The sequence below is a fragment of the Oncorhynchus clarkii genome, chromosome 21 (genome assembly GCF_045791955.1).
Source record: "Oncorhynchus clarkii lewisi isolate Uvic-CL-2024 chromosome 21, UVic_Ocla_1.0, whole genome shotgun sequence".
NCBI lineage: Eukaryota > Metazoa > Chordata > Actinopteri > Salmoniformes > Salmonidae > Oncorhynchus > Oncorhynchus clarkii.
The window spans coordinates 8,441,147-8,466,500 of NC_092167.1; the positions used below are offsets into that span (position 1 = coordinate 8,441,147).

Below are 25,354 nucleotides of genomic sequence, written 5' to 3' on the forward strand. Positions count from 1 at the left end.
ATCACAACACGCCAAAAATACTCACATTGAAATAGCAATCTTTAGTTAGAAATATTGCACGTGATTGTTTGAATATTTTTTCATTGCTTGGTAGGCCTACTTACCTACACAAACATGTTCAACTTCTGTTCAAGTTCAACTTCGAAAAAACATCAACCTCGATATACTGTATAATACTATGTGACATATGGACATTATTAAGACATGTATTTGGATATATTTGAAATACTAGTACATATTACATATGCATTTGAAATATATGTCAATATATTAGGCATATGTGAGCCACAGATTTAAGACGTTACTTCAAATAGATTGCATTTCAAGAATAAAAGAGAAAAACAATTATTAAATGTGCTGTGCTGAATATTAGGCCTATTTCAAAAGGGGACTGAACATATTTGCCTGTCCCGATTCTTCCTGACATGACACTTTTCCTTTCCTGACAAAAAATGGCATACATGGGTTTGTTAGACTGCCTTGTATCAAATGGAGAAGAGAGCAATCACGTTCACACACTACATACTAGTACGCACACTTCTTTTGTACAGAAATTCAAACCTGTCGTTTATTCTCTGTATTGTATCATTTACAATGACTGTTGTCCCCTAGCAAGATGGAAATCTGAACAGTCAGTTGGTTAATGAGGTGTTTCTCAGTTCTTGAAGTAGTGTATAGGCTACTGGGTCCACCTGCCAAGAATCATAGTCCTCATCATGGGACATGTTCGTACAGAACGGAAGATTTTTTGTGAAGGAAGAAACAAAAATTTGCATTCTTATTGCACAGGTAGTATCTCCTCAATCAAAGCACTTTCTAAAGGAAGACAAATTCCCTTCAATTTATTTTTTACAGATCCTACTCATCTCCTAGTCAGCACTACCATTGGTAAAGGTCAGGTTCCTCCCCGACTACATTCCAGATCTTCAAAGCCTGGATTGGTATTTAACACATCAGCTAAGCACCTCAATTGATGTAGAAATCTGATGCCCGACTACACAGTCGACGAAGTGGCACGCAACCATTGATTGATGCAATGCAACACCTGTACATCTAGTCGGGCAGGAACTCAGCCAGACTGTTGACCGCCTAAAACAACTGGGAATGTTCGACATTGCAGCCAACAGTGCAGACGACTGCCGAATGACTGATCTGCAAAGATCCTTGCGTCATAAATAAACTACAATATTATTTGTAGATCAGTCAGTCAGTCACAATTTACCCATGACACATCACGATCCCCCAGGCTCTGACAGGGTGAAAGCCTCCACCTGTTCCTGTAGTCCTTTCTCTTCTGTAGCCGATCGGCTCTCAAGTATTTGCTGAGTTTCTTGATTGGCTCTTGGTTGGAGTTTAGCGATAAACTCACTGCTGGCTAACGCCCCCTCCTGTTTCGAGCAGGTGATTTTCACTGGCAACGATGATAACTTGTCTGTAGCAAAAGATATGGCATACCATATTTAGTATATTTTATTGACGGTCCATCAACTCTGATTTCTTATTGTAGTATTTTTTTTATTTATTACAACAGAGAGAGAGAGAGACATGGCAGAGCATTACCCCCAGGTGCGATGGGTTTCATTAGGCGGTTGAGCTGAACGTTCCAGTGTCGGACATGGATGCTGGCTTTACGAAGCTTCTCCTGAACTTCCTACAGACCCAGAGAGAAGGAAACAAGGACATGAGAACACAGTTAAAGCTGATGTCAGTTACACTTTGTTTTACCATCTATCATTTACTAGCTGTTATTGACTTATAGGTGCCCTTATGCAACAATTCCACCTGCAAATAATTATATAAAGCTTTTTCACTGTGGAAATTATGTCTGCCTAAAGTCCACAGGAGCAAGATTCCCACCTAAAAAGATCCTGAACAATAGCCTTATCCTGCTCTCCCCTCACCTCCTGCCACCTCTTCTCCTCTACCTCTCATCTCCCTCACCTCCAGGTGTTGGTGACTCCTCTCTCGGGTCTCTCGGAGGCTCTGGAGCTCCTGGGAGGCATAGTGGAGGGCAGAGGGGGCTGGCCGCTCTTCCTTCACTCTGTTTGGGGCCTCCTCCCTGGGGCTGAAGTGGCGGGGTGCCTCCTGCTGCTCCTGGAGGAGCAGACACTGCCTGCTCTTCTCCTCCTCTGCCTGCAGTACCCTGGGAAAGGAGAGGAAGGAGGACAACGGTAGAGAGACAGTAGAAATGGAGACAAGGATAGATAGGAGAGGATGAGGGATATAAGGACACAGAAGACAATTATACTGCAATAGACAGGGACGTTTGGTGATCTGATCTGTGTCTTTAGTCTTGCAGCCATGTGTGTGTGTCCGTGTGTGTGTAAAATAGCGTGTGTGTGCCTGACTCTCTCTTCCATGTGGGCCTGTATCTCCGTGTTGAGATAAGTTTGTGTAGGCGTGTTACCCTTCTAGCTCCAGCCTGACTCTCTCCTCCTCCATGTGGGCCTGTATCTCTGTGTTGAGAGCAGCCTCCAGTTTCTGCTGGGTCAGCTCCAGCTCCTGGATCCTCTTCCTCTGCTGCTCGGCCTCCTTTTCCTTCTCTGCCATCTCAGCCTGCATGCTCTCCCGCAACTGGGGAACACACGCAGGCAGGCAATCAGGCACGTACATATACATGTACACCGGCTGCATTCTTTCTCACACACACTAATCATTTATCTGGGGAACCTACACAGGTGCACTAATTAACCTCATTCTTCAGTACATTATCTTACCTTCTCTGCCTCGTCTAGCTGTCTCTCCAACTCTCTCTGGACCTCCTTCTGTTGCTCCCTCTCTTTCTCCTCCTCCTCCCTGCGCCGTGCCTCCACCTCTCGCTGGTGCTGTGGGACACAAATACATGTTAGGTACTGTATGCATTACCCCCGCTTTCCTATCTCTCCTCTTTAATGTCGCACTCTCTCTCCCTCCTGCTCACCTGAATAATACTCTCTATCTCCTGTCCTTGCCGTTCTTTTTCCTTCTCCAGGTCTTTAATGGTATGCTCTTCTGATTGGTTGCCGCGGCTGCTGCTGGCGCTCAGGCTGCGCTCCCGTTGACTCTGCTCGCGCTGGACCTGCCTCTTCAGCTTTAGTTCCTGGTGGAGGGAGGACTTGCGCTCACCCTGGAGACGGACGGCAGTCTGCAAGGCTGGGGAGAGAGAGGACAGACACACACAGGAGAATTTTAAAAAAGTGATGTTCCTTCCCTAATGCTTTTCAACCGAGGGGTCTCCCAAATGTTTAAACCATTAGGTTAACAGGATATCCTCTTGGTCCGGGGACAACAATTAGGCTTGTGTCTCAGGCAGGGCGTTACACTTGTTCACATCCCCTCACCTTGGGTCCATTCCACCCTCTGTCTCTGGTCAGCGGCACTCATCTCATAGGTCTTGCTGGTGGTCTTCACACAAAAGAGACAACGCTTCCCATCCCTGTCTGGAATAGCCTAAGACAAAGAATGGACATCTGGTGGTTGACTACCAGGGTGACATTGACTTATCAAGACTCAGCTAATCCCAACCATAAATTATCAGTATTTGCAACAGGCTCGCAATAGGTAACCCTTATTGACTCTTGTTGTAATCCACATCCTAGTTCAAAATATAGGCCCGATGGTACATTTCTAGACAAGTTTGTATCTATACCAATTCAAGCTAACCCTATGGTATTTTCAAATCAGGGGTTACCAACTGAGCATATGTGCCGATATTAGAGTCTGATATGAAATCCTGCAGCCGTGGTGTTGGACTGATTCATGTAAATGCCAGAAGTTTGATCTTGAACTCTGACCTCTCAAACCAATGTGGACATTCTGGTAATATCTGAAACTGCAAAAATGGAAGAGGGAAAGAGTAAAGAACTTGGTCAGCACTGCATTAAAGACCAAAAGTGGTTAAAGAAAATTATGATAAATAAAAAAAGTATACCAGTTTCATTTAAGGACCAAAAATGGACAGCTGTGCCATATAGATGGGAAGAGATTTTCAATAAACCAATTCCATGGCACATGGTTTATGAACTGATACACAAAACAACGCCGGATTCAAAACGTAAAATTGTTCCATTTTAATTATTATACAAAATTCTTGCAACCAATTATATATATATATATATATAAATAAATAACATGTACACACACACACATATATATAGGGGATAAAACCATCCCAGCGCTGCAGATATTGCTGCGAAAAGACAATCATTAGATCATTTGTTTTGGTACTGTCCATATGTGGCTTGTTTTTGGTCACCGGTTCAGGAATGGCTGAAGAATTGCAACATTTACTTGGAGCTAACTCTGCAAATAGCACTGCTGGGTGATTTGAAAAGTCATAGACAATCAATTAATATAATAATTTTAGCAAAAAAAATGTCTTTAATTTACGATCTGTAGAAACTATGAGAATAGAAAGGTTCAGAACTTTTGTGAAACATAGCACAGTTGAAAAATATATGGTTAATAGGAATCAAAACTGGATGGTGTTCAGAGATAGATGGGAGGGGTTGAGGGAAACTTGGCTAAATAAGACTGTGCCGGATACTGATGCATCTCTAGCTGGTTATAATGTTTTGGTTCTGACAGAGGTGGAGATGTCGCCATATTTACAAAGGACAACTTAAATGTTTCTGTATCTCTCACTACCTCTGTCCCTAAGAAATTTGAATGTCTAGTCCTAAATGTGGCCCTTGGTGATAATGCAAAATTGATGCTAGTTAGAATTTATAGTCCTAATCAGAATAGAAAGAGGAGTGGGAGGCCCCGGTGCACAACTGAGCAAGGAGACAAGTACAGTAGAGTGTCTAGTTTGAGAAACAGATGCCTCACAAGTCTGCAACTGGAAACTTCAATAAACAGTACCCGCAAAACACCAGTCTCAACGTCAACAGTGAAGGAGAGACTCCGGGATGCTGGCCTTGTAACCAACTTCAGTGCCTAGAACGCTGAACTACAGTCAGGTCAAGACCCTGGTAAGGATGACGAGCACACAGATGAGCATCCCAGAGACCGTTTCTGATAGTTTGTGCAGAAATTCTTCAGTTGTGCAATCCCACAGTTTCATCAAGTGTCTGGGTGGCTGGTCTCAGACGATCCCGCAGGTCAAGGTCCCTGGATGTGGAGGTCCTGGGCTGGCGTGGTTACATGTGGTCTGCGGTTGTGAGGCCGGTTGGACGTATTGCCAAAATCTCTAAAACGTTGGAGGCAGCTTATGGTAGAGAAATAAACATTACATTATCTGGCAACAGGTCTAGTGGACATTCCTGCAGTCAGCATGCCAATTGCATGCTCCCTTAACTTGAGACATCTGTGGCATTGTGCGGTGTGACAAAACTGCACATTTTAGAGTGGCCTTTTATTGTCCTCAGCACAAGGTACACCTGTGTAATAATCATACTGTTTAATCAGCTTATTGATATGCCACACCGGTCAGGTGGATATTTTTGTTCAGTATGGTATACCTTTTTTCAAGGATGAGCAATAACAAGAGAATCATCCAGCCCTTTGGGTATCTAACTACACCCCCATATGCCAGGTCTTGAAATATGCAGACAGATTAACAGACATAGTGCTGTATCAGCAGCTACACTTGATGTGCTATATTGTTTACACCATAAGAATCATTGTGCTGCCTTATTTATTGACCCGTCAAAAGTATTTGATACTGCTGACCATTTCTTACTTGTACAAAGGTTGTGTGAAATATGTTAGATCAGGCATCTTGCAGTTGGTTCAATAACCATCTAAATGGTGAGGACACAACTTGTACTGACGTTATCAAATCTAGCTTCCTCAATATTATGAAAGGTTTGCCGCAGGGGTCGATTTTTGGCCCTGTTCTCTTCACTATTTCTATAAATAATATTGGTCTCTCTGTTAAAACCTGTAACATTCATCTCTATGCGGATGATACAGTTATTTACTCCTGTTCCCCCTCTTAACAGCAGGCCATTCATAACCTTCAGCATGGTTTTGACTCCATTCAAAAATTGCTTACTGATCTTAAACTAGTGCTAAATGCTAATAAAAAAAAACTTGGTTATGTTGGTCTCCAGGTCTTGTAATATTAACTTTGAGGACCTACATATTTTCACATTGACTACAGGAAAAGGAGGACCGAGCACACCCCCATTCTCATCGGCAGGGCTGTAGTGGAGCAGGTTGAGAGCTTCAAGTTCGTTGGTGTCCACATCAACAACAAACTAGAATGGTCCAAACACACCAAGACAGTCGTGAAGAGGGCACGGCAAAGCCTATTCCCCATCAGGAAACTAAAAAGATTTGGCATGGGTCCTGAGATCCTCAAAAAGGTTCTACAGCTGCAACATCGAGAGCATGACTGGTTGCATCACTGCCTGGTACGGCAATTGCTCGGCCTCTGACCGCAAGGCACTACAGAGGGTAGTGCGTACGGCCCAGTACATCACTGGGGCTAAGCTGCCTGCCATCCAGGACCTCTACACCAGGTGGTGTCAGTGGAAGGCCCTAAAAATTGTCAAAGACCCCAGCCACCCCAGTCATAGACTGTTCTCTCTATTACCACATGGCAAGCGGTACCAGAGTGCCAAGTCTAGGACAAAAAGGCTTCAACAGTTTTTATCGAAGTCTCGGAGTCTGCATCCCAATTAATCACAAAGGGGTTCAATGGGGTTGGAATCAGGGCTCTGTATAGGCCAGTTAAGTTCTTCCACATTGATTTTGACAAACCATTTCTGTATGGACCTGGCTTTGTGCACGGCGGCATTGTCATGTTGAAACATGAAAAGGGCCTTCCCCAAACTCTTGCCACAAATTTTGAAGCACAGAATCGTCTAGAATGTCATTGTATACTGTAGCGTTAAGATTTCCCTTCACTGGAACTAAAGGGCCTTGGCCAAACCGTGAAAAACAGCCCCAGACCATTATTCCTCCTCCACCAAACTTTACAGTTGGCACTATGCATTTGGGTAGGTAGCGCTCTCCTAGCATCTGCCAAACCCATATGTCTGTCGGACATCGGGCAGATGGTGAAGTATAATTAATCACTCCAGAGAACACGTTTCCACTGCTCCAGAGTCCAATTGCAGCGAGCTTTACACCACTCCAGCAGACGCTTGACATTGAGCATGGTGATCTTAGGCTTGTGTGCGGCTGCCCGGGCATGGAAACCCATTTCATGAAGCTACCAGACAAACAGTTATTGTGCTGACGTTGCTTCCAGAGGCAGTTTAGAACTCGGTAGTGAGTGTTGCAACTAAGGACAGAGGATTTTTTGCAGCTGGCGGTCCCGTTCTATGAACTTTTTCCGGCTGGGCCGCTGTTGCTCCTAAACGTTTCCACTTCACAATAACAGCACTTACAGTTGACCGGGGTAGCTCTAGCAGGGCAAAAATATGACAAACTGACTTGTGCCAAGTTGAATTCACTGAGCACTTCAGTAAGGCCATTCCACTGCCAATATGTTTGTCTATGGAAATTGCATGGCTGTGTGCTCGATTGACTTTTATGTCCACATACTTTTGTATATATAGTGTACTTCTTAGTCTCAGGTACACAGTAGCGATTCACTCAGCCATTAACAAACAAATTGAATTACCCTAGCCAAGATTTTTTCTACCGGTTTTGTGGATTGAAAGATAAACCAGAATAACAAGATTACCTCCACAACACAATACTGGTCCAATGGAATCTCTCCCTTCTTGTCTTTCAGGTCCTCGCTGGCGTAGTAGGCCATGAAGGATGGCCTGAGTACAAACCAACGCTCCATCCAGTTCCTGCGCACATGTCCCTTTTTCCACATGTAACCCTGCGAGAGAGAGAGACAGACAGAGAGACCGAGAGAGAGAGAGACAGACAGACAGAGAGACCGAGAGAGAGACCGACAGACAGAGAGAGAGGGATCGATCATTGTGAATTTCATTCAGCGCAAACACACACACACACACACACACACACACACACACACACACACACACACACACACACACACACACACACACACACACACACACACCCTCTTGAGGACGTTGTGGTACATCTCAAAGAAGACCTGGTCCAGAGCCAGACTGAAGGCACCCGCATTGCTGACCCTCAGCAGCCTCCCGGCGCCCATGTGATCCAGGAACACCCACACCGACATGCCCTCCTCCTGGACAGAGGCATCCTGGGATAGCAGGTCCTCCAGGGGCTTGCCGTCCCACTCCTGGTTCATCGCAGTGGAGATTTTCTTCATCAGGTACTCCACCTGCGTGTGTGTGTGTGTGCGTACAAGTCAGAAAATATCTTTATCCTTCTATGGGTGAATTTGCTGGGACCCATATTCAGAAAGTGATCTAGTAAAGGGATAATGCTGTGGTCAACAAGTTGCAACACATCTTCATAAAGCCTGCAGATGTTATCAACAGGAAACCAAACCTCCCTCATATTGGTTTATTCTACTCTGACTTCCTGCTTAGGGGGAGGAGAACAGGAAGTAAGGACCTAGAGTAGAGATATTTTAGCAATGCACTGGAGGATGGTGCATCAGCCTCCACTGAGCAAGGGGCTAATCGATAAACATACCGTTTGTATACTGCAGGCGTCAAAGCACACAGTGTAGTCAAAATGGCCACTGGACTGCATAACTACGACTATTCTCTTACTGTTTATATACAGTACTGTATGTGTGTCTATTAACCCTCTATTCTCCCTCCCTCTTCAGCTCTCCTCCTTTCCCACCGCTCTCTCCCTCTTTTTCAGATTAACTATTTCCTCCCTACCTGTACATCTCTTTTCTCTCTGAAAGAGACTATCTGGCTTTATATTTAAATGTGCCAATGGAGGTCAGTCTCTCCCTGCCCCCACCCCCCTCACCTCCTGTGGAATCATGATGAGTGGGTAGTGGTCCTCCGACAGCAGGTTGAAGAGACAGAAAAGTTTGAAGCAGTCTCTCAGGGAGCACAGCAGCCCCCCCTGGCCACTGGTAGGTCTGTAGTTTTTCTTCATGGTCATCATCCAGCACAAATCGTCAAACATCTCCTTGTCGTATGCACCCTCTTTGACCTGGGTGCAGCACACCAGGGGTTAATTTGTTCATTAGTACTGGTAAAGAGTTTTAGATGTTAAACGGATAGTTCACCCAAATGACATATTGGTTTCAATACCCTGTAAGCAGTCTATGGACAAGGTAAGACAGCAATGCATGCTTCGGTTTTGCTGACAGGTTAAAGAAACCAATATGTAATTTTGGGTGAACTAAGATCAAGATCAGGTGCAATTCATCTCCTGAATGGACTGGAATTCACTCATCAATGTGAAAATCCTCAATTGAGTATGATGGGATGGTTACCTAGGTAGTTTACCTTGGCCAGTATGTATTTGTTGAGGTAGTTTACCTTGGCCAGTATGTATTTGTTGAGGTAGTTTACCTTGGCCAGTATGTATTTGTTGAGGTAGTTTACCTTGGCCAGTATGTATTTGTTGAGGTAGTTTACCTTGGCCAGTATGTATTTGTTGAGGTAGTTTACCTTGGCCAGTATGTATTTGTTGAGGTAGTTTACCTTGGCCAGTATGTATTTGTTGAGGTAGTTTACCTTGGCCAGTATGTATTTGTTGAGGTAGTTTACCTTGGCCAGTATGTATTTGTTGAGGTAGTTTACCTTGGCCAGTATGTATTTGTTGAGGTAGGGCATGTAGCCATGTTTTGACACCGGTCCATCGTCATCATCTTGGAAGTGTTCCTCCAGTGCTACGGGGTCGTGAGGGATGTTCAACACCGTGTACAGGTTGTGGGAGAGAACCTGCGACATGCACGCGCACACACACAAGAGAGAAATGAAGAAAATGCCTGTGTCAAAGGGAGATTCTCAATTGGTTCGCTCAACTCCTCTGTCCTCAGTTGTCCTATCCTCCTTTTGAAAAAGCGAGGACACTCCTCTGTTTTAAACTAATTGACACAACTAAGTGATCCTCGACCACTCTATAACTTAGTGGTTTCCGGGTCACCAAGGATAGAGGGCGGAGGATTCGAGGAGAGGATGGTCTTTTGGCCAACTGAGAATCTCCCAAAATGACCCTTTAAAATGTATAATGTTACTGTCAATATTACATCTGCGATTCCTATATGTGTATACACTATGTAAGTGGTTACTGAATGAGTTCACAACTTCTAATCATCTCAAATCACATGAAAAAACAAAGCGGTCAATGATAAAAACCAAAGCAAGCAGTGTAAACAACATTGCAGGCCTCTGACTGACTGATACACACAGCCCCCTCGGTGTGAGCATGTCTGGACACCTTCCTGCTATTTCCTGGGATTCTCACCAAAGGGAGAACACAACTTGTTTGAACTCGACAGGCCAGAGACTGAGTGAAGGGGAAGATGACTGAACACACAGCACCATCTGTTTCTGTTGTACAGTAAACTCTGATATGTTGTCATGTGTACAAGTTGACTGCAGTAAAGGGAGAGGGCCAGTCCTGGACTTTGAAAAGAGGGCATAGGTGACTATCGGCTGACTTTAATGCTCCCATTTCTGTGTGTAGGCTGCTGCTGTTGTGATTACTCACTGAAAGAGCGTTTGATACACCCCACTCATGAGGGTGTATCCATGTGTTAAAGTCACCAATGTATCCAAATTGTTGTGAGTGAGAATGTTTTCATCTGCATGTTTCTCATACTGAGCAGTATTCCTGCATGATCCATGCAAATGATTATTTTTACTGGTGGACTGTTAACTTTATAAATAGTATACATCCCTAGATTCAAGCTGAATAATGTATTATAGGCTAATATAATAACTTGTAAGAGGCTAACAATGTACTTTTTAGGCTATCTTGATCAGATCTTCAAACCTCAAAATGTTTGTTTATAAGGTTATCTAAACAAACGATTATGTGTATATTATTATGTTAACTGTAGGCTATGATTAACATGCTGGCGCCAGAGGCACAGAAGCAATTCAACACCCATTTCCTGATTATAAAGCTCAGCACTTGGAAATATTACACTTCAAATCTAACCTTCAGCTGGGACTTCGATACTTTGCCGCATTTCTCCATGTCCAGCGATGTGAACGCGTACCAGATGGACTTGAGCAGTTCGGATTGTAGTTCCATTGTGGAGACAGACATATTTGCGTCTACATTCCGAAGCGAGCGGAGTTGTGCACAGCACAGTGATATCAGTATTGAAAACTGAAGTGGAAGCACTTAACGAGAAGGCGAACAGGACACGTTAAGAAAAGGGGTGGAGAAGAGAGGAACAATTATGTAACCAAAGTTAAATACTACCTACCGTATAAACCTATAATTATGTTTTAGGTCACTCAAAGTTAAAACTTCGAAAGACTTTGGAAAACTCTGGCATCCTTGTAAATTATCGACCTCTCTCTTTCAAGTGGGTGGAGGTAATTTAACCCCAGCTCTTGGTTGATGTCATTGATAAACAAACGCAATATGCGTCTTTTTCCCAACGCAGTTAAGACAAAACCACGCCCCGTTATTCAGAGAGGCGTTCTACTACGCTCCCACTGGCAAGCTAGTGTTGTTTGAAGTTATATTATCATCAGTAGTCTATTATCAGGTAAAATCACATGCTTACAATTCATAATTTCTCAAATATGTATTAGCTAATCATTTAGTCGAACAAGCCATGCTACAGCCATTGAATCTGTCTTTGAGCGTTAAGGGATGTTAATGACTAGTTTGGTCCATCCCCCAAGTTATTATATTTTTCCATCTTGAAATACAAGGGTAAATGTTATCAGTGACTGAAATTTCGCGCTTTGTGATATTCACTTCCGGACTTCGACAGCGCTCAAGGCTTTGTAGAACACCTGTTATTCAGAATAACTGGGCGTGGTTTTGGCTTAACTGCGTTGGGAAAAGGAAAGACGCAGTCGGCGTTTTCACCCACCCGGCTTACATCCCTCAAGCAGCCACTCTGGGTTTGAGTCACACTCTCACACGTCCACAAACTCAGAAGTTGTTTCCTTAAAAGTAAGCGGGTGACTGTAGACCGGAAATTATGAGCGGGCCCGCTCTACCGTACACCTTGCCAGTCCAAATAAAATATTTAAATATGAATAGTTCATTTGACCGCGACGCACGCGGACAGAAAGACGCATCGATCTCAGGTAAAGCATCCGCGCGAGCGAAAAAGCGCCCCGCTGTCTCAGTATGTGTAGACCATGTATCTGATGCTGTCTGGACCAAAAGAGAATGACATGTCATACTAATTATGTCCAGCCTTCGTCAGATACATGGGCTACATTTCACTCACTCGAATGCTTTCTCCGCAAACATAGCAGAGGGCTCACTCTCGCCAAAATCTGTCCAGAGTAAGACAATGCGTTTTTATGGGCATAATATGCAGACATAAAATAATCGTCTGCCTTCCCCTCTTTGGGACAAAGACTACCATTGTTAGGGCGGAGACAGGAGCGTCTCGTCATTATATACAGATCTCTTGCGAAATGGAAAGGAAGGTTAGCGGGTGCACAGTCACTGTTAGGATGCTGGATTCCCCTAAAGTAAATTGAGCTTCCGCCAAAATTCCTGTCTAAATAAAACCATTCGAAATATTTCACCAGGGAGGATGAGGATCATTAGCTTCTTCTTTTTATTCTTAAAAAAATAAAATAAATAGCTGTGGACAGTGGAGCAGACAGAGGGGTGTCCGGGGTGGCACTGGACACCCTTGACATCTGATTGGCCAACCCGGGTGTCAACCCAAAATGGCATTCGCTACTGGCAGTTTGATGCTGATTGACATCTCATTTCACCTCTTGTTGAAAGAAGCATTTATTTTGATGTTCAACGGCTCCATGAGCTCTTTTCGTGATTGGCGAAAGCATCATATTTGAAGTAAATTTTAAGGTTTAGCATCGGGTTTAGGTTTCCTGAACAACTTTTACAAAAGTTGAGTCGCTGTGTAAATTAACATTAGACCTCAGTTAATCAGATAAGAAAGATCGGTTCCCAATTTAGCCTAACATTATGTTTACATCTGTGCTAGTAATTCACACATATACAGTGCAGTGTCGTAAGTTACAGTATACGAATGTTTAGCTAATGTGGGATAACTAGTTGGCTACAGCTGTCTGTGTTCAGCAAGTTAACATTCAGCAATTTCAAATCCACTAACTCAGTTAGATTTTCGTACTTGAACTCAAAACAAACAATTGTTATTATCAATCTGTTAACGTTACTCAAATAGGAGAGAAAAAAGTGGTCGGGACAGACCATCTACTCTCCTTGACTTTGTTGTGTTTCTAGAACCTTGTAAAGAGGTCTTCCATGAGCTATTTCGACTTTGTAAGATTTCTGTTGTTACTCCAGTCAGCAGTGCTTCTTGCGAGAGAAGGTTCTCAGCTTTAAAACTGATTAAAACCCACCTTAGGACAACAATGGTTGATGACAGGTTAAGTCACCTCGGAATTCTCTGTGTTGAGTCAAGGAGGGCACGCTCCCTCAACATGGATGAGTTTGCAGAATTATGCTGTTTTAAATCTACCTAGGATCATTTGGCATTTAGGTGGTCCCTCTGGTCATGATTAAAACCTGCACTGTGTACTAGCTAGTACACTGACATTCTAAAATGATAAATCCAAAGGGTATCACGTCACACAGATTTAATTTGGTCTTGATTAGGCCAATTCCAAAACTTTTCTTTGCAATTAGTTAACATAATATAAACTCAGCAACAAAAGAAGGGGGGTCAAAATCAAAAGTCACAGTCAGTATCAGGTGTGGCCACCAGCTGCATTAAGTACTGCAGTGCATCTCCTCCTCATGGACTGCACCAGATTGGCCAGTTCTTGCTGTGAGATGTTACCCCACTCTTCCACCAAGGCACCTGCAAGTTCCCGAACATTTCTGGGGGAAATGGCCCTAGCCCTCACCCTCTGACCCAACAGGTCCCAGACGTGCTTGTTGGGATTGAGATCCGGGCTCTTTGCTGGCCATGGCAGAAAACTGACATTCCTGTCTTGCAGGAAATCACGCACAGAACAAGCAGTATGGCTGGTGGTATTGTCATGCTGGAGGGTCATGTCAGGATGAGCCTGCAGGAAGGGTACCACATGAGGGAGGAGGATATATTCCCTGTAACGCACAGCATTGAGATTGCCTGCAATGACAACAAGCTTAGTCCGAAGATGCTGTGACACCCCGCCCCAGACCATGACGGGCCCTCCACCTCCAAATCGATCCCTCTCCAGAGTACAGGCCTCGGTGTAACGCTCATTCCTTTGACGATAAACGCGAATCCGACCATCACGGTTTTGTCTGGTGAGACAAAACCGTGACTCGTCAGTGAAGAGAACTTTTTGCCAGTCCAGTTTGGTCCAGCGATGGTGGGTTTGTGCCCATATGCAACGTTGTTGCCGATGATGTCTGGTGAGGACCTGCCTTACAATAGGCCTACAAGCCCTCAGTCCAGCTTCTCTCAGCCTATTGTGAACAGTCTGACCACTGTTGGAGGGATTGTGCGTTCCTGGTGTAACTTGGGCAGTTGTTGTTGCCATCCTATATCTGTCCTGCAGCTGTTATGTTCGGATGTACCGTTCCTGTGCAGGTGTTGTTACACGTGGTCTGCCACTGCGAGGACGATCAGCTGTCTGTCCTGTCTCCCTGTAGCACTGTCTTAGGTGTCTCACAGTGCGGACATTGCAATTTATTGCCCTGGCCACATCTACAGTCCTCATGGCTCCTTGCAGCATGCCTAAGGCACGTTCACGCAGATGAGCAAGGACCCTGGGCATCTTCATTTTGGTGTTTTTCAGAGTCAGTAGAAAGGCCTCTATAGTGCCCTAAGTTTTCATAACTGTGATCTTAATTGCCTACTGTCATGTCTTTGGCTATGCCGGATTAAGTGATATGACATGCTATTCTATAAAATATTTTCTCCGTAATTAATATTACCTGATTGAGCTAATCATGTAAATGTAATTAACTAGAGTCGGGGCACCACAAAATAATATTTATAGAGCTGTTATCTTCCGAATAAACTCTTATTAAAGACCTAGTAATATTTTACATCAATAGCAGTCAATATAAATCGTCACCTTAATTCAGTCTCATCTGAAAGTTGTAAATTCTTGGTCATCTTCACGAACCCTGGCTAAAGTGTTGAGTCAGCAATACAAAATTGGGTTTAATTATTTATTTACTAAATACCTAACTAATCACACAGAATTACATATACACAGAATTAATTATACCTTGATTACAAATTATGTCATAAAGGAAAACGTCCCTAGCGGGTGGAACAGATATGACAGCTGGTTACACAAAGAAAAGGGGCTGGGTTTGAGTGAAAGAGAGGGAAGACTGAGGAACAAAAAGGAGAAGCTGTGCTATTGTAAATACAATATTTTATGCATTCTAAATTACCTCCCATTTGGAAAAGGAAAATGCAATAAATATTTACTCTGAGGTGCGCTTCGGTAGGTTGGTGGTAGATGGAAGGCCGTGTTGCCAAACCGAGTCCTTTGAAGAATGTCTCTGGTGGTCAATTGGATACGTTGTAGTAACGTCGTTGTGTGGTAGACAGAATACTCTGTCTGTTCTTTCCTAGCCCGCGTTTGCAGCTGCTGTTGCTAACTCAACGGCTAGGAGGTATCACTACTGTAGTGAATGAGAGTTCAAAGTTCATACCATTCGCATTTTCATCAAGGCTTTATATAGGAAGGGAGAGGAGGGCGTGTTTGAAACGTTTTATAACCCATGTCCCTTCACAGGGGCGGGCCACTGATTGAGCAGAGCCCTAACCTTATGAAAACTCAAATCTCTCATTTGGAAGCTAAAATTACATTTAATCTCTTCACCAATAATTTGATATTCAAACATTTAAATTGAACAAAAATTCCATGTGAATCCGATAACTACAATGTGCAGACTTTCCACTGTAGAGTTTATGTCATCTTATCATTGATGAGAATGTTTCAAATAACAACCGAACTGACATCATATTCATTAAGTACCACCGCATATGTTCAATTGGTCGGATTACCAGAATATAGTTAATTTCCCCCCCACCTCCTGATGTTCCCATAATCTCTATGTTAACCAAGGGGTTTTCAAATGCCACATCAGTAGGGTAGAGAGAGGAAACAGGGGGAAGAGGTATTTATGACTGTCATAAACCTACGTCATGACACTGTTATTGTCTTAACGACCGTTCCACAGGTGCATGTTCATTAATTGTTTATGATTCATTGAACAATCATGGGAAACAGTGTTTAAACCCTTTACATTTAAGATCTGTGAAGTTATTTGGATTTGTATTAATTATCTTTGAAAGACAGGGTCCTGAAAAAGGGCAGTTTCTTTTTTTGCTGAGTTTATATGAGCATAAATATGATACTGTAAGTTTGTAATATTGATGGGCACCAAATGTATTTTTATTTTTCAAGTCCATTTCTGCTGAATACCTGGTATGTCAAATTGCAGTGTGCTTTTTTATAAATGTACTTTTTTGTAAATAAACTATGCAATTTATGTAATACACAAATGCTATCTTATCTCCTTGGTGCCTGAGCTTTATTTCTGAAAACGTTTTGGATGTTCAACACTAGACCCAGATTATATATTAATGAAAACAGAGTGACCCAAGTCTCTCCAGTATGTGAGTACTGTGTGTGTGTGTGTGTGTGTGTGTGTGTGTGTGTGTGTGTGTGTGTGTGTGTGTGTGTGTGTGTGTGTGTGTGTGTGTGTGTGTGGGAGAGAGAGAGAGAAAGAAAGAAATTGAGCCGCAGTTCCATGGTAGAGACACTGGCTATTCATAGTATGTTAAATATTTCTCATGAAGTAATCCTTTTGGAACACATTATCTGCCAGATTGAAGAACGGGTTAAGTGGATTATCACTTCTACCTCTAATCAGCAATAAGGGTTACACACTAATTTTCTGTCACGGGCTATGGACCCCCTGAAGTAGCCTATAAAACCCTAGTTCCGCCACTTGCTGTGGATTGTTTCAAATCTGTAGGCCTATGCCTATTTGGGAAGCCAGCGAATTTGGGAAGCGCTCATGGCAATAGTCCTACATGATTGAGTTGCCTAGCCCGCGTTTGCAGCTGCTGTAAGTTATAAGCATTTAGAAATTTTGCAACAAGAAGTAGGAGAGGGGTGTGTGCAGTGCTTGACTTGGGCAGGAGCTCACAAGAACTGAGTACCAGAACCTTACATTTTCTACTGCTTGAGTTCCTGCACATCTTATAAATATTAGCTCAAAAGTATTGTACAGTTCCTGCACCTAAATATAAACAGTACCCCGGCACCAAAAATGATGTCATAAAGCTAGCCCTTTCAGTGAATTGGCTAGCAGAGATGTGAACAGGGGGGCAGATTTACAACCCAACCTCCACTTCATAAATTCCGTAAAGAGACTCTCCCTGGCCATGCAGTATGGAGGGAGAGTTTCACTGTAAGACAAAGGGATTCTCCGGTCCAATTCTACTCCATCCCAGAATTTGGGAACTGAACAATATTCCTATTTTGGAGAATGTATAAATGGTCGGTGGAGAAGCTTCGACCTGCTCCGTTTTGTTTCATGTTTGTGACCTCATGAAAGACAATACAGCCACATTACCCTAACTCTGTTTATACAGGTGCCTCAGTTATGAGGTTTGCATCTAATTATTGTATAAAGTGAATGAGTAAAGATGAAAGTATATGCAAAATGATGTTAACATTTAAAATGACAGAATTATTTTCATAAGTAAAATATGCTCACTCAGTGGCCACACACAAGTGAATAGGCATTGGTTGGAAATGATGAACCAACCCCTTTCCTACATTTCTATAAGAGCCCCCTGACCCAATTCACATCAGACCATGCAAACCCTGGTGTAAGCTAAGGTTGCAATGGTTGTTGAATTCCTAACCATACCACGTGGAGCATTGGCTACACGGCTGGAAATGGTTAAACTCTGAGACTATTGATCCCTACAGAATAAGAGCAAATCTTAGATACTAATTACTAGACTGCAGCTAGAAATGATGTAAACCTAGGATGCGAAAACCGACAACCGCCGAAACATCTACTGTAAGAATAATGGACGCCTGACGTATCCATTACAACAAACGCTATCAGGAGCTGCGGATAGAGCTTCAACCATGAAAGACGTGACTTCCGTGGAAGTAACCAGACTCTCTGATGAACTGACTCTCCAGGGGCCTGTTGCACAAAACTAGGATAAGGGATTAAGCCAGGATATCTTGGTGATCCTGGCTCAATTGATCCGTAATCCGGTTGCACTAAAGATGGATAGGGGGCAGGAGGATATGTTATGGTATAAATTACCATGGAGATTTATTCTGTGGAGCTAGCCTGCTCCAGACCAGGCTAAATTCCAGGATCTATTTAATCTCATCCCTAATGTCAGTCAGCAGTCACCACAAATGGAAACCAATAGTTATTTCACTGCTCACTATACATTGTTATCACATATAACTAGACCCACTGTTATTTAAACGTTTGTGATCATTAATTTCAATGATTTTGGATAAAAAATGATTTTTAGATGATGTTGCTATCATTAGATAATTTACAGTTTCCCATAGACTATAAGGCTATATATAAAATGCTAGAATATTAGGGCCACAGAGGGGAAAAAAACACAAGTCATAATATTGTAACCAGTTGTTTTAAAGGAGGACAGTTGTTAAAATGACAGATGTGGGGCATTTCGTGAAATTGTACTTCAGTATGGTTTCATAAACAAAGACATGCTGATGTGCCAGAATATTAAGTATCACATTGTCATAAGTATCAAAACTGTAAAAACAATATGTAGCTTTTCTGCAGAAAGAACCAGCCTCATAAATTTATGACTTTATCCTTTTTCTTCAGTGTGGCCCTAGTACTCTGTCATATAAACAAATACACATTCCATATGAATATAAAAACACAATGTGTAACATTATGTTCCTTTATTGAATAAGGACAAAACAAAGCAGGTAAACCATCAGCTCCTTTCAAAACTGAAGTCACAGTGACTCTACAAGATGGAAAGCACAGAATCTAAGCATATTATACAAAATGATACATATACAGACCTTTGAATGTGTATAACACACCCTGCATGTCTGCACACTAAAATAAATGCAGGACAAATCCATACACATCAACTGAACAGACAAATGAATGGATGCAGTAGCCTCCCTGCAGCCTTGTATTACACACAGTATACCGCACAAACATCATAAGAGGCCAAATTCGTCAAAAAACGAACCCAAAAAAACCCAAATTCCTCTGCCACCGCAGGACATATTTAACCAAAATTGAAAGCACACATACTAACTAAAATAATTCAACACATATTGGTCCCTCAGCAGCCGACCACTGTCGTCATCAGGGAAGATTTCCGGATTGTCCCAGTCCATGGCTGGTGGCACTCTGGGGGCCCTCTCCTTCCTCAGGCAGGCCACATTGTGATAGACAGCACAAGCCACAGTAATATCACATGCCCTAACAGGGCTGACCCTTAATTTGTGAAGGCAGTGAAAGCGTGCCTTCAGGAGGCCAAAGGTCATTTCAACTCTGGCCCTGGTCCTGGCATGGGCATGGTTGTAGGCCTGCTGTGCTTCCTGGGGGTCTGTGAAAGGTGTCAGGAGAAAAGGCTGGCAGCCATACCCCCTGTCTCCCAGCAACACACCAGAGAATTCACCTGTCAACACAAAATCTCATCATTACTACCTCATAAACACAGTGATATTCTTGACACAGCCATGATGGTTATAAATAGGGGTTGTGTGGCTTACCTTGTGATAGGCACTGATAGATTTCAGAGGCCCGAAAGATTCTGGAGTCATGGACTGAGCCAGGCCATTTTGCCACAACATTGCTGATCACACAGTCAGCATTGCAGACCATCTGAAATCATAAGATGAGGAATATTACACCAATCAATACACATCACTGGCAATGCAGAGTGTTCGTCAATGGACAATATCAAAAAGTTATGTTCACCTGAACATTAATGCTGTGAAAGGATTTCCTATTCACAAAATCGGCCTCATGGGCACCTGAGGGGGCTTTTATCCTTATGTGTGTGCAGTCCACTGCACCAATGACATTGGGGAAACCTGTCACACAAAGTAATGAGTATCCTACTATGTGTTAACAGTTGTCCTGTAATTTGTAGATCCTCTTACCTGCAATCCTATAGAACTCCTCTTTGATGTCACAGAGTCTTCTGTGGCCAGGGAAGGAGATGAAGACATCTGCTAATGCTTTGATAGCCAGACACACACTCCTTATTGTGCGGCAAATTGTGGCCTTGTTCAGCTGTTCTGCATCCCCCACTGAGTACAGGAAGGCTCCACTAGCAAAAAAGCGCAAGGCCACACAAACCATTTGCTCCACACTCAGTGCATGGCTCCGTGCAGTGCGGTGCTTAATCCTGGGACCCAGTAGTCTGCATAGATACCTGATGCCATCTGCAGAAAACCTGTATCTTTCATATAGATGGTCATCAGGGAAGGCCAGTGGGTCCAACCGGTCCCTGAAGACCCTTTCTCACCTGAAGGCTCTCCTCAGCACAAGTGCTTCTTCATCCACCACATCTCGCACGAATGGGCATGCCATTGTCAGAGCAGAAAGGAACACACAATTTTGGGCCTTCATATAGGCTAGTGGCCACACCTGGTGCTGGGGGGGGTGGGCAAAAGAGGGCGATGCCTTATAACGATGACTTGGTTGTACTGATTGCTGGGAAAATAAAAAAAACCTTAGAAAGATGCCACCGTCCTGTGTGCTCACAATAAGAGCTCATATGTCATGGCTCACTTGACTTTACGAGAATATACCTAATTTTTATTTTGAGCTGTGTCATCTTCTTGGAGCTGGGGGAGGAAAGAAAAATAATGATTAATACATTTGTGTTACAGTTAGCATACAGTGTACATTGAAGGCATATCTCACCTCCCTCTCAAGTTTTTTTATTTCAAGGTCCAGTTTCCTAATTGTCCTCTTTTTTATTTCGAACTCCAGTGCAAGATTTTCCATCTTTTTCTTCTTGTACTGAATGTCTATGTCTGCCAGTTCTATTTGGCACCGGAGGTGGTTGCCATACAACTTTCTGATAGCTTGTGAGCTCTGTGAACACAATACAATTAGCGCAGCTGGAATTTGGCAGGATGTGGTGTCCTTTTATTAATACGCACTATGTTGCCAGGCTGGTTTTCCCACTGTATAGCATCTGGGTCCTGTAAAAGAAATTAGATTTTTTGATTTTGATGAGGACTCCTCACCATTGTAGAGTAAATAGTACTTTCACAGTCTTAACATGATACCTCATGCCTTCTGGAATCCAGAGAGATGGTCTCCTCCTCATCATCGTCTCCATCATGTGCTGTTGCTGCTGCACTGGGGCCTTCACCCTATCACATTTAATCGGATTCATATTGAAGCTAGTAGACAAGACATGCCAGGCCTACAGTATGCCTTTGATGGAGTACTCACTGGATCAGCATCGTCTGGTGCTTGTGCTGGTGGCTCTAACAGGAACACAGTGCTGCCAGACACTGCAAGGCAATAGGTAAACCAAAGTCAGACAGTCCAAATTGATTCAATATGAATGTGGTTGTATCCCATGTAGAGATGGAAGGACATACCTTGAATGAAGCGGGTGGTATCTTGGGAGGAACCTATGCTCGTCTCTTTCCCCCCAGGGATCCCCTCTAAGACGGGCCTGCCTTTATTTAGCTCCAAGGCCATGTCCTCTGCTGGGGTAAGGTCAGCCTTTGGTGACCCACCACCCGTGCCTTGTCTGTGGGTATTCTTTTTCACTGCTAAAACAGTACAGACAATGTGTGAGCAGGCACCTTCTGGGTACAATATATGCTTGTGCTTTGTTAAATATTAGTCAGGGACCATACCATTCTGCAGAATGTTCTTGTATTTGATTTTGACCTGCTGCCATGTCCGTTTTGGCCCGTTCATGTTTAATCTACACACACACACACACACACACACACACACACACACACACACACACACACACACACACACTTAATGGAGTCACACTGCAAAAAATTACTTGGTATTTTTGTCTTGTTTTCAGTAAAAATATCAAAAATTTTATCATAGCTTTATACAGTGTGATGGAGTTACTTTACACAATTTCACTCATATCTGCAGTGCATTTCAATAAAAAATATTAACCGTTTCATAATTACAGTACAACTGCATTTTTGGAGATGTGAATTAAATATTTGAATTGTAATTGTGATGTTTCAGCGGAGCGGTGAGTGTGTAATTGTGCACTACTTACGCATTCAGGCGGTCTGCAATACTTTGCCACGCTTTTTCTCTTTGCTTTATCACTGTGGCGGTGTTGCCTTTCTTCTTAATTATATCTTTTACCTCCTCGTATGCCTCCATGAGGATTTGTGCTTCCGACGGGGAAAAGTACGCGGCTCTAGTTGCCATGGTAAATCAGTTAATCTGTGATCTGTGGCGGGGTCTATTTGAGTGAGCCGTGAGCGCGCACCTATCCAGGATTGGTTTCACCTGGCTTAATGAATCCGTGTCTGCTCATCCTGGCTTGGTCTTTGTGCAACCAATTAAGCCTGGACGCACATGTTTTGGCTTCATTGAGCTCAGCTGAGTCATTTATCCCGGATGTCTTAATTCTACTTTTGTGCAACAGGCCCCAGCAGACGGACCGACAATTCCAACAGTGAAGACAACAACGACATATGGGCGTAAATATATTGACTGCAATTATTTCCGAATGAGTGAACGTTCATGTGCAAAGAATTAGCATTTCAATGAACATAATTATCCACTGTGTAGTGATTCATTTTGTATTTCCCGCTCTTTTATCAGTCCACACCCCCTTTTCTTTGTATACCAAGCCGTCATATCGGTTTAGCCCACTGTGGGATCTTCCCTATCATTGTTAGTAACCAATGTACAGTTTGTTTGTTATGCATTTCTGTGATTATTTAGTTAGTAAATAAATGATTAAGCCAATTGGTGTATGGATGACTCATAGTTTAGGCTGGGTTCGTGCAGATAACCAACCATTTACGACATTTGGAAAGAATAATTCATTAATAGAAGACTAATTTAGTTATATTTGTAAAATTATAACTGTAATCTGAAGATTCTGTGATTCCCCAACTTCCAGTTAATTACGTTGACATGATTAGTTTAATCACGTGATAATTGATTTGATAGAATAAGTATTCACATTTAATGATAGCCAGAGACCCGACACAAGTAGGTCTAGTAAATGTACGGTTAATCCCGTGTCATTTACATTCATTTCTGTTAATGCATGTATTAACTATAGTCATTTACCTTTCTCATTATGTTTGCAGTGTTGAGTTCACAACCTCCTACACTATTGAGAAACAAGTTTTGGTTAATTTCATACCAATTACAAGTTGTCAAATCTTTGTTAATTGCCTTTTGTTTTGAGTGCTCCGTGAGCAATGAGCCACGTCCTGATACAGTCGAGGGACCGTGCGCCTGAACACGCACAGAAGTCGACGTACCTGGCTGCTCCATGCAAAAGTAGGAAAGTGTCTATTTTGCAATGTCAGATTTCGTGATTGTCATAACTCACCACATCCACCACTAATAATCTGAGTTTCGCAGTCATTTTTTCTTGACCTCACACAGTAAGTCAACCAAGTCTGTTTCTTTAACATCCATTTCGAATGACAGTTCCTCAGTATTTGAAATAGCTTTCCAACACTCCCGGCCTCGATAATCACCAAGCCTCGGTGTGAAATATCATGATCTGATCATTCCATATATCCCGATAAAACGCTCTAAAAAAACTGCGGTTCCAGCTGGAAAATTGTTCCACGAAAATGCCCATATAAAAAATGATCATAACTGGCATGCAGATCGGTAGAAATGTTAGGATAAATTGTAGCCTCCCCAAACTTGAAACTAAAGAGCTGCCTATGGTCTTTACTATAACACCCATAACAAAATGATGCGTGCACACATAGGAGGACCCATGAAAAAAACGTGCCCGCTTATGGAAATCAACGGCCATTCAACTGATTTGTCTGTAGAGGAGTTTTTCCTCAATAGTCGGAAGACGTTTACGCCTATAAGGAATGTCTCTCCTTATCAACATTCCTTCATCTGACTGCAATGATTTCTAAAGAACTAAACAGTTGTAAGCAAACCCTGGACCCCGGTCATGGCTAGGAGGGATCCTGCTTTTGACAAATTAACGTCAGATTTACTTTTTATGCAGCAGTTTAGGAGAATTAACGTAGCAAGTTAATGTTTAATGTAAAAAAAAAAATACATTTTCCACTAGAGGGTGATATACAGCTAACTGCCAAAATAAAGGAAACACCCAGATAAAGTGTTTTAAGTAGGGCGTTGGGCCACCACATGCTGCCAGGACACCTTCAATGTGCCTTGGCATAGATTCTACAAGTGTATGGAACTATTGGAAGAATGTGACACCATTCTTCTACGAGATATTCTATAATTTGGTGTTTTGTTGATGGTGGTGGAAAACACTGTTTCAGGTGGTGCTCCAGAATCTCCCATAAATGTTCAATTGGGTTGACATCTGGTGACTGACACACACTCACTCACACACTCACAGAACTTTGGAACTGAGTTATATACAGTGCCTTCGGAAAGTATTCAGACCCCTTGAATTTTTTTCACATTTTGTTATGTTACAGCCTTATTCTAACATGGATTAAGTAAATAAAAATGGTCAGCAATCTGCACTCAATACCCAATAATGACAAAGTGAAAACAGGTTTTTAGAAATGTTAGCAAATTTATTCAAATATAAAAACAGAAATACCATATTTACATAAGTATTCAGACCCTTTGCTATGAGACTCAAAATTGAGTTAAGGTGCATCCTGTTTCCATTGATCATCCTTGAGATGTTTCTACAACTTGATTGGAGTCCACCTGTGGTAAATTCAATTAATTGGACAAGACTTGGAAAGGCACACACCTGACTATATAAGGTCCTGAACCCAGCAAATCTGAGCAATCGGGGGAGAAGGGCCTTGGTCAGGGAGGTGACCAAAAACACGATGGTCACTCTGACAGAGCTCTAGAGTTCCTCTGTGGAGATGGGAGAACCTTCAGAAGGGCAACCATCTCTGAAGCACTCCACTAATCAGGCCTTTATGGTCGAGTGCCCAGACGGATGCCACTCCTCAGTAAAAGGCACATGACAGCTCGCTTGGAGTTTGCCAAAAGGCACTTAAAGACTCTCAGACCATGAAAACAAGATTCTGTGTTCTGATAAAATCAAGATTCAACTCTTTGGCCTGAATGCGAAGTGTCACGTCTGGAGGAAACCTGGCACTATCCCTACAGTGGTGGCAGCATCATGCTGTGGTGTTTTTCAGAGGCAGGGACTGGGAGACCAGTCAGGATTGAGGCAAAGATGAATGGA

At 42.8% G+C, this 25,354-nt stretch overlaps 1 protein-coding gene across 3 annotated transcripts; it reads right to left on the bottom strand.

Moving 5' to 3' along the window:
• Positions 1-21: 21 nt before the first annotated feature.
• On the bottom strand, positions 22-23,672 carry LOC139378456 (differentially expressed in FDCP 6-like). Of its 3 annotated transcripts, XM_071120647.1 has the most exons (13): positions 11,237-11,394; positions 10,963-11,150; positions 9,597-9,737; positions 8,812-9,000; positions 7,973-8,203; positions 7,619-7,765; positions 3,321-3,429; positions 2,921-3,132; positions 2,718-2,825; positions 2,408-2,574; positions 1,942-2,143; positions 1,561-1,651; positions 22-1,432 (listed from the first exon to the last, which is right to left on the bottom strand). In XM_071120647.1, exons 2-13 carry the CDS (start codon positions 11,071-11,073, stop codon positions 1,233-1,235), a joined length of 1,908 nt encoding a protein of 635 aa, XP_070976748.1. In that variant the 5' UTR covers positions 11,074-11,150; positions 11,237-11,394; the 3' UTR covers positions 22-1,232. The 3 variants fall into 3 exon arrangements, with proteins under 3 accessions (XP_070976748.1, XP_070976749.1, XP_070976746.1); XM_071120648.1 differs by lacking the exons at positions 10,963-11,150; positions 11,237-11,394 and adding an exon at positions 23,525-23,672; XM_071120645.1 differs by having other exon boundaries at positions 10,963-11,393.
• Positions 23,673-25,354: the final 1,682 nt, after the last annotated feature.

What these genes read in the sequence shown, in the direction of transcription:
- LOC139378456 (XM_071120647.1), bottom strand. Translation starts at nt 11,073, where the DNA reads ATGTCTGTCTCCACAATGGAACTACAATCCGAACTGCTCAAGTCCATC. An exon ending in ACCACAACGTCCTCAAGAGG is followed by an intron (nt 7,766 to 7,972) that starts GTGTGTGTGTGT and finishes TCTCTCTCGCAG; the next exon opens with GGTTACATGTGGAAAAAGGG. An exon ending in ACCAGTATTGTGTTGTGGAG is followed by an intron (nt 3,430 to 7,618) that starts GTAATCTTGTTA and finishes TCTTTGTCTTAG; the next exon opens with GCTATTCCAGACAGGGATGG.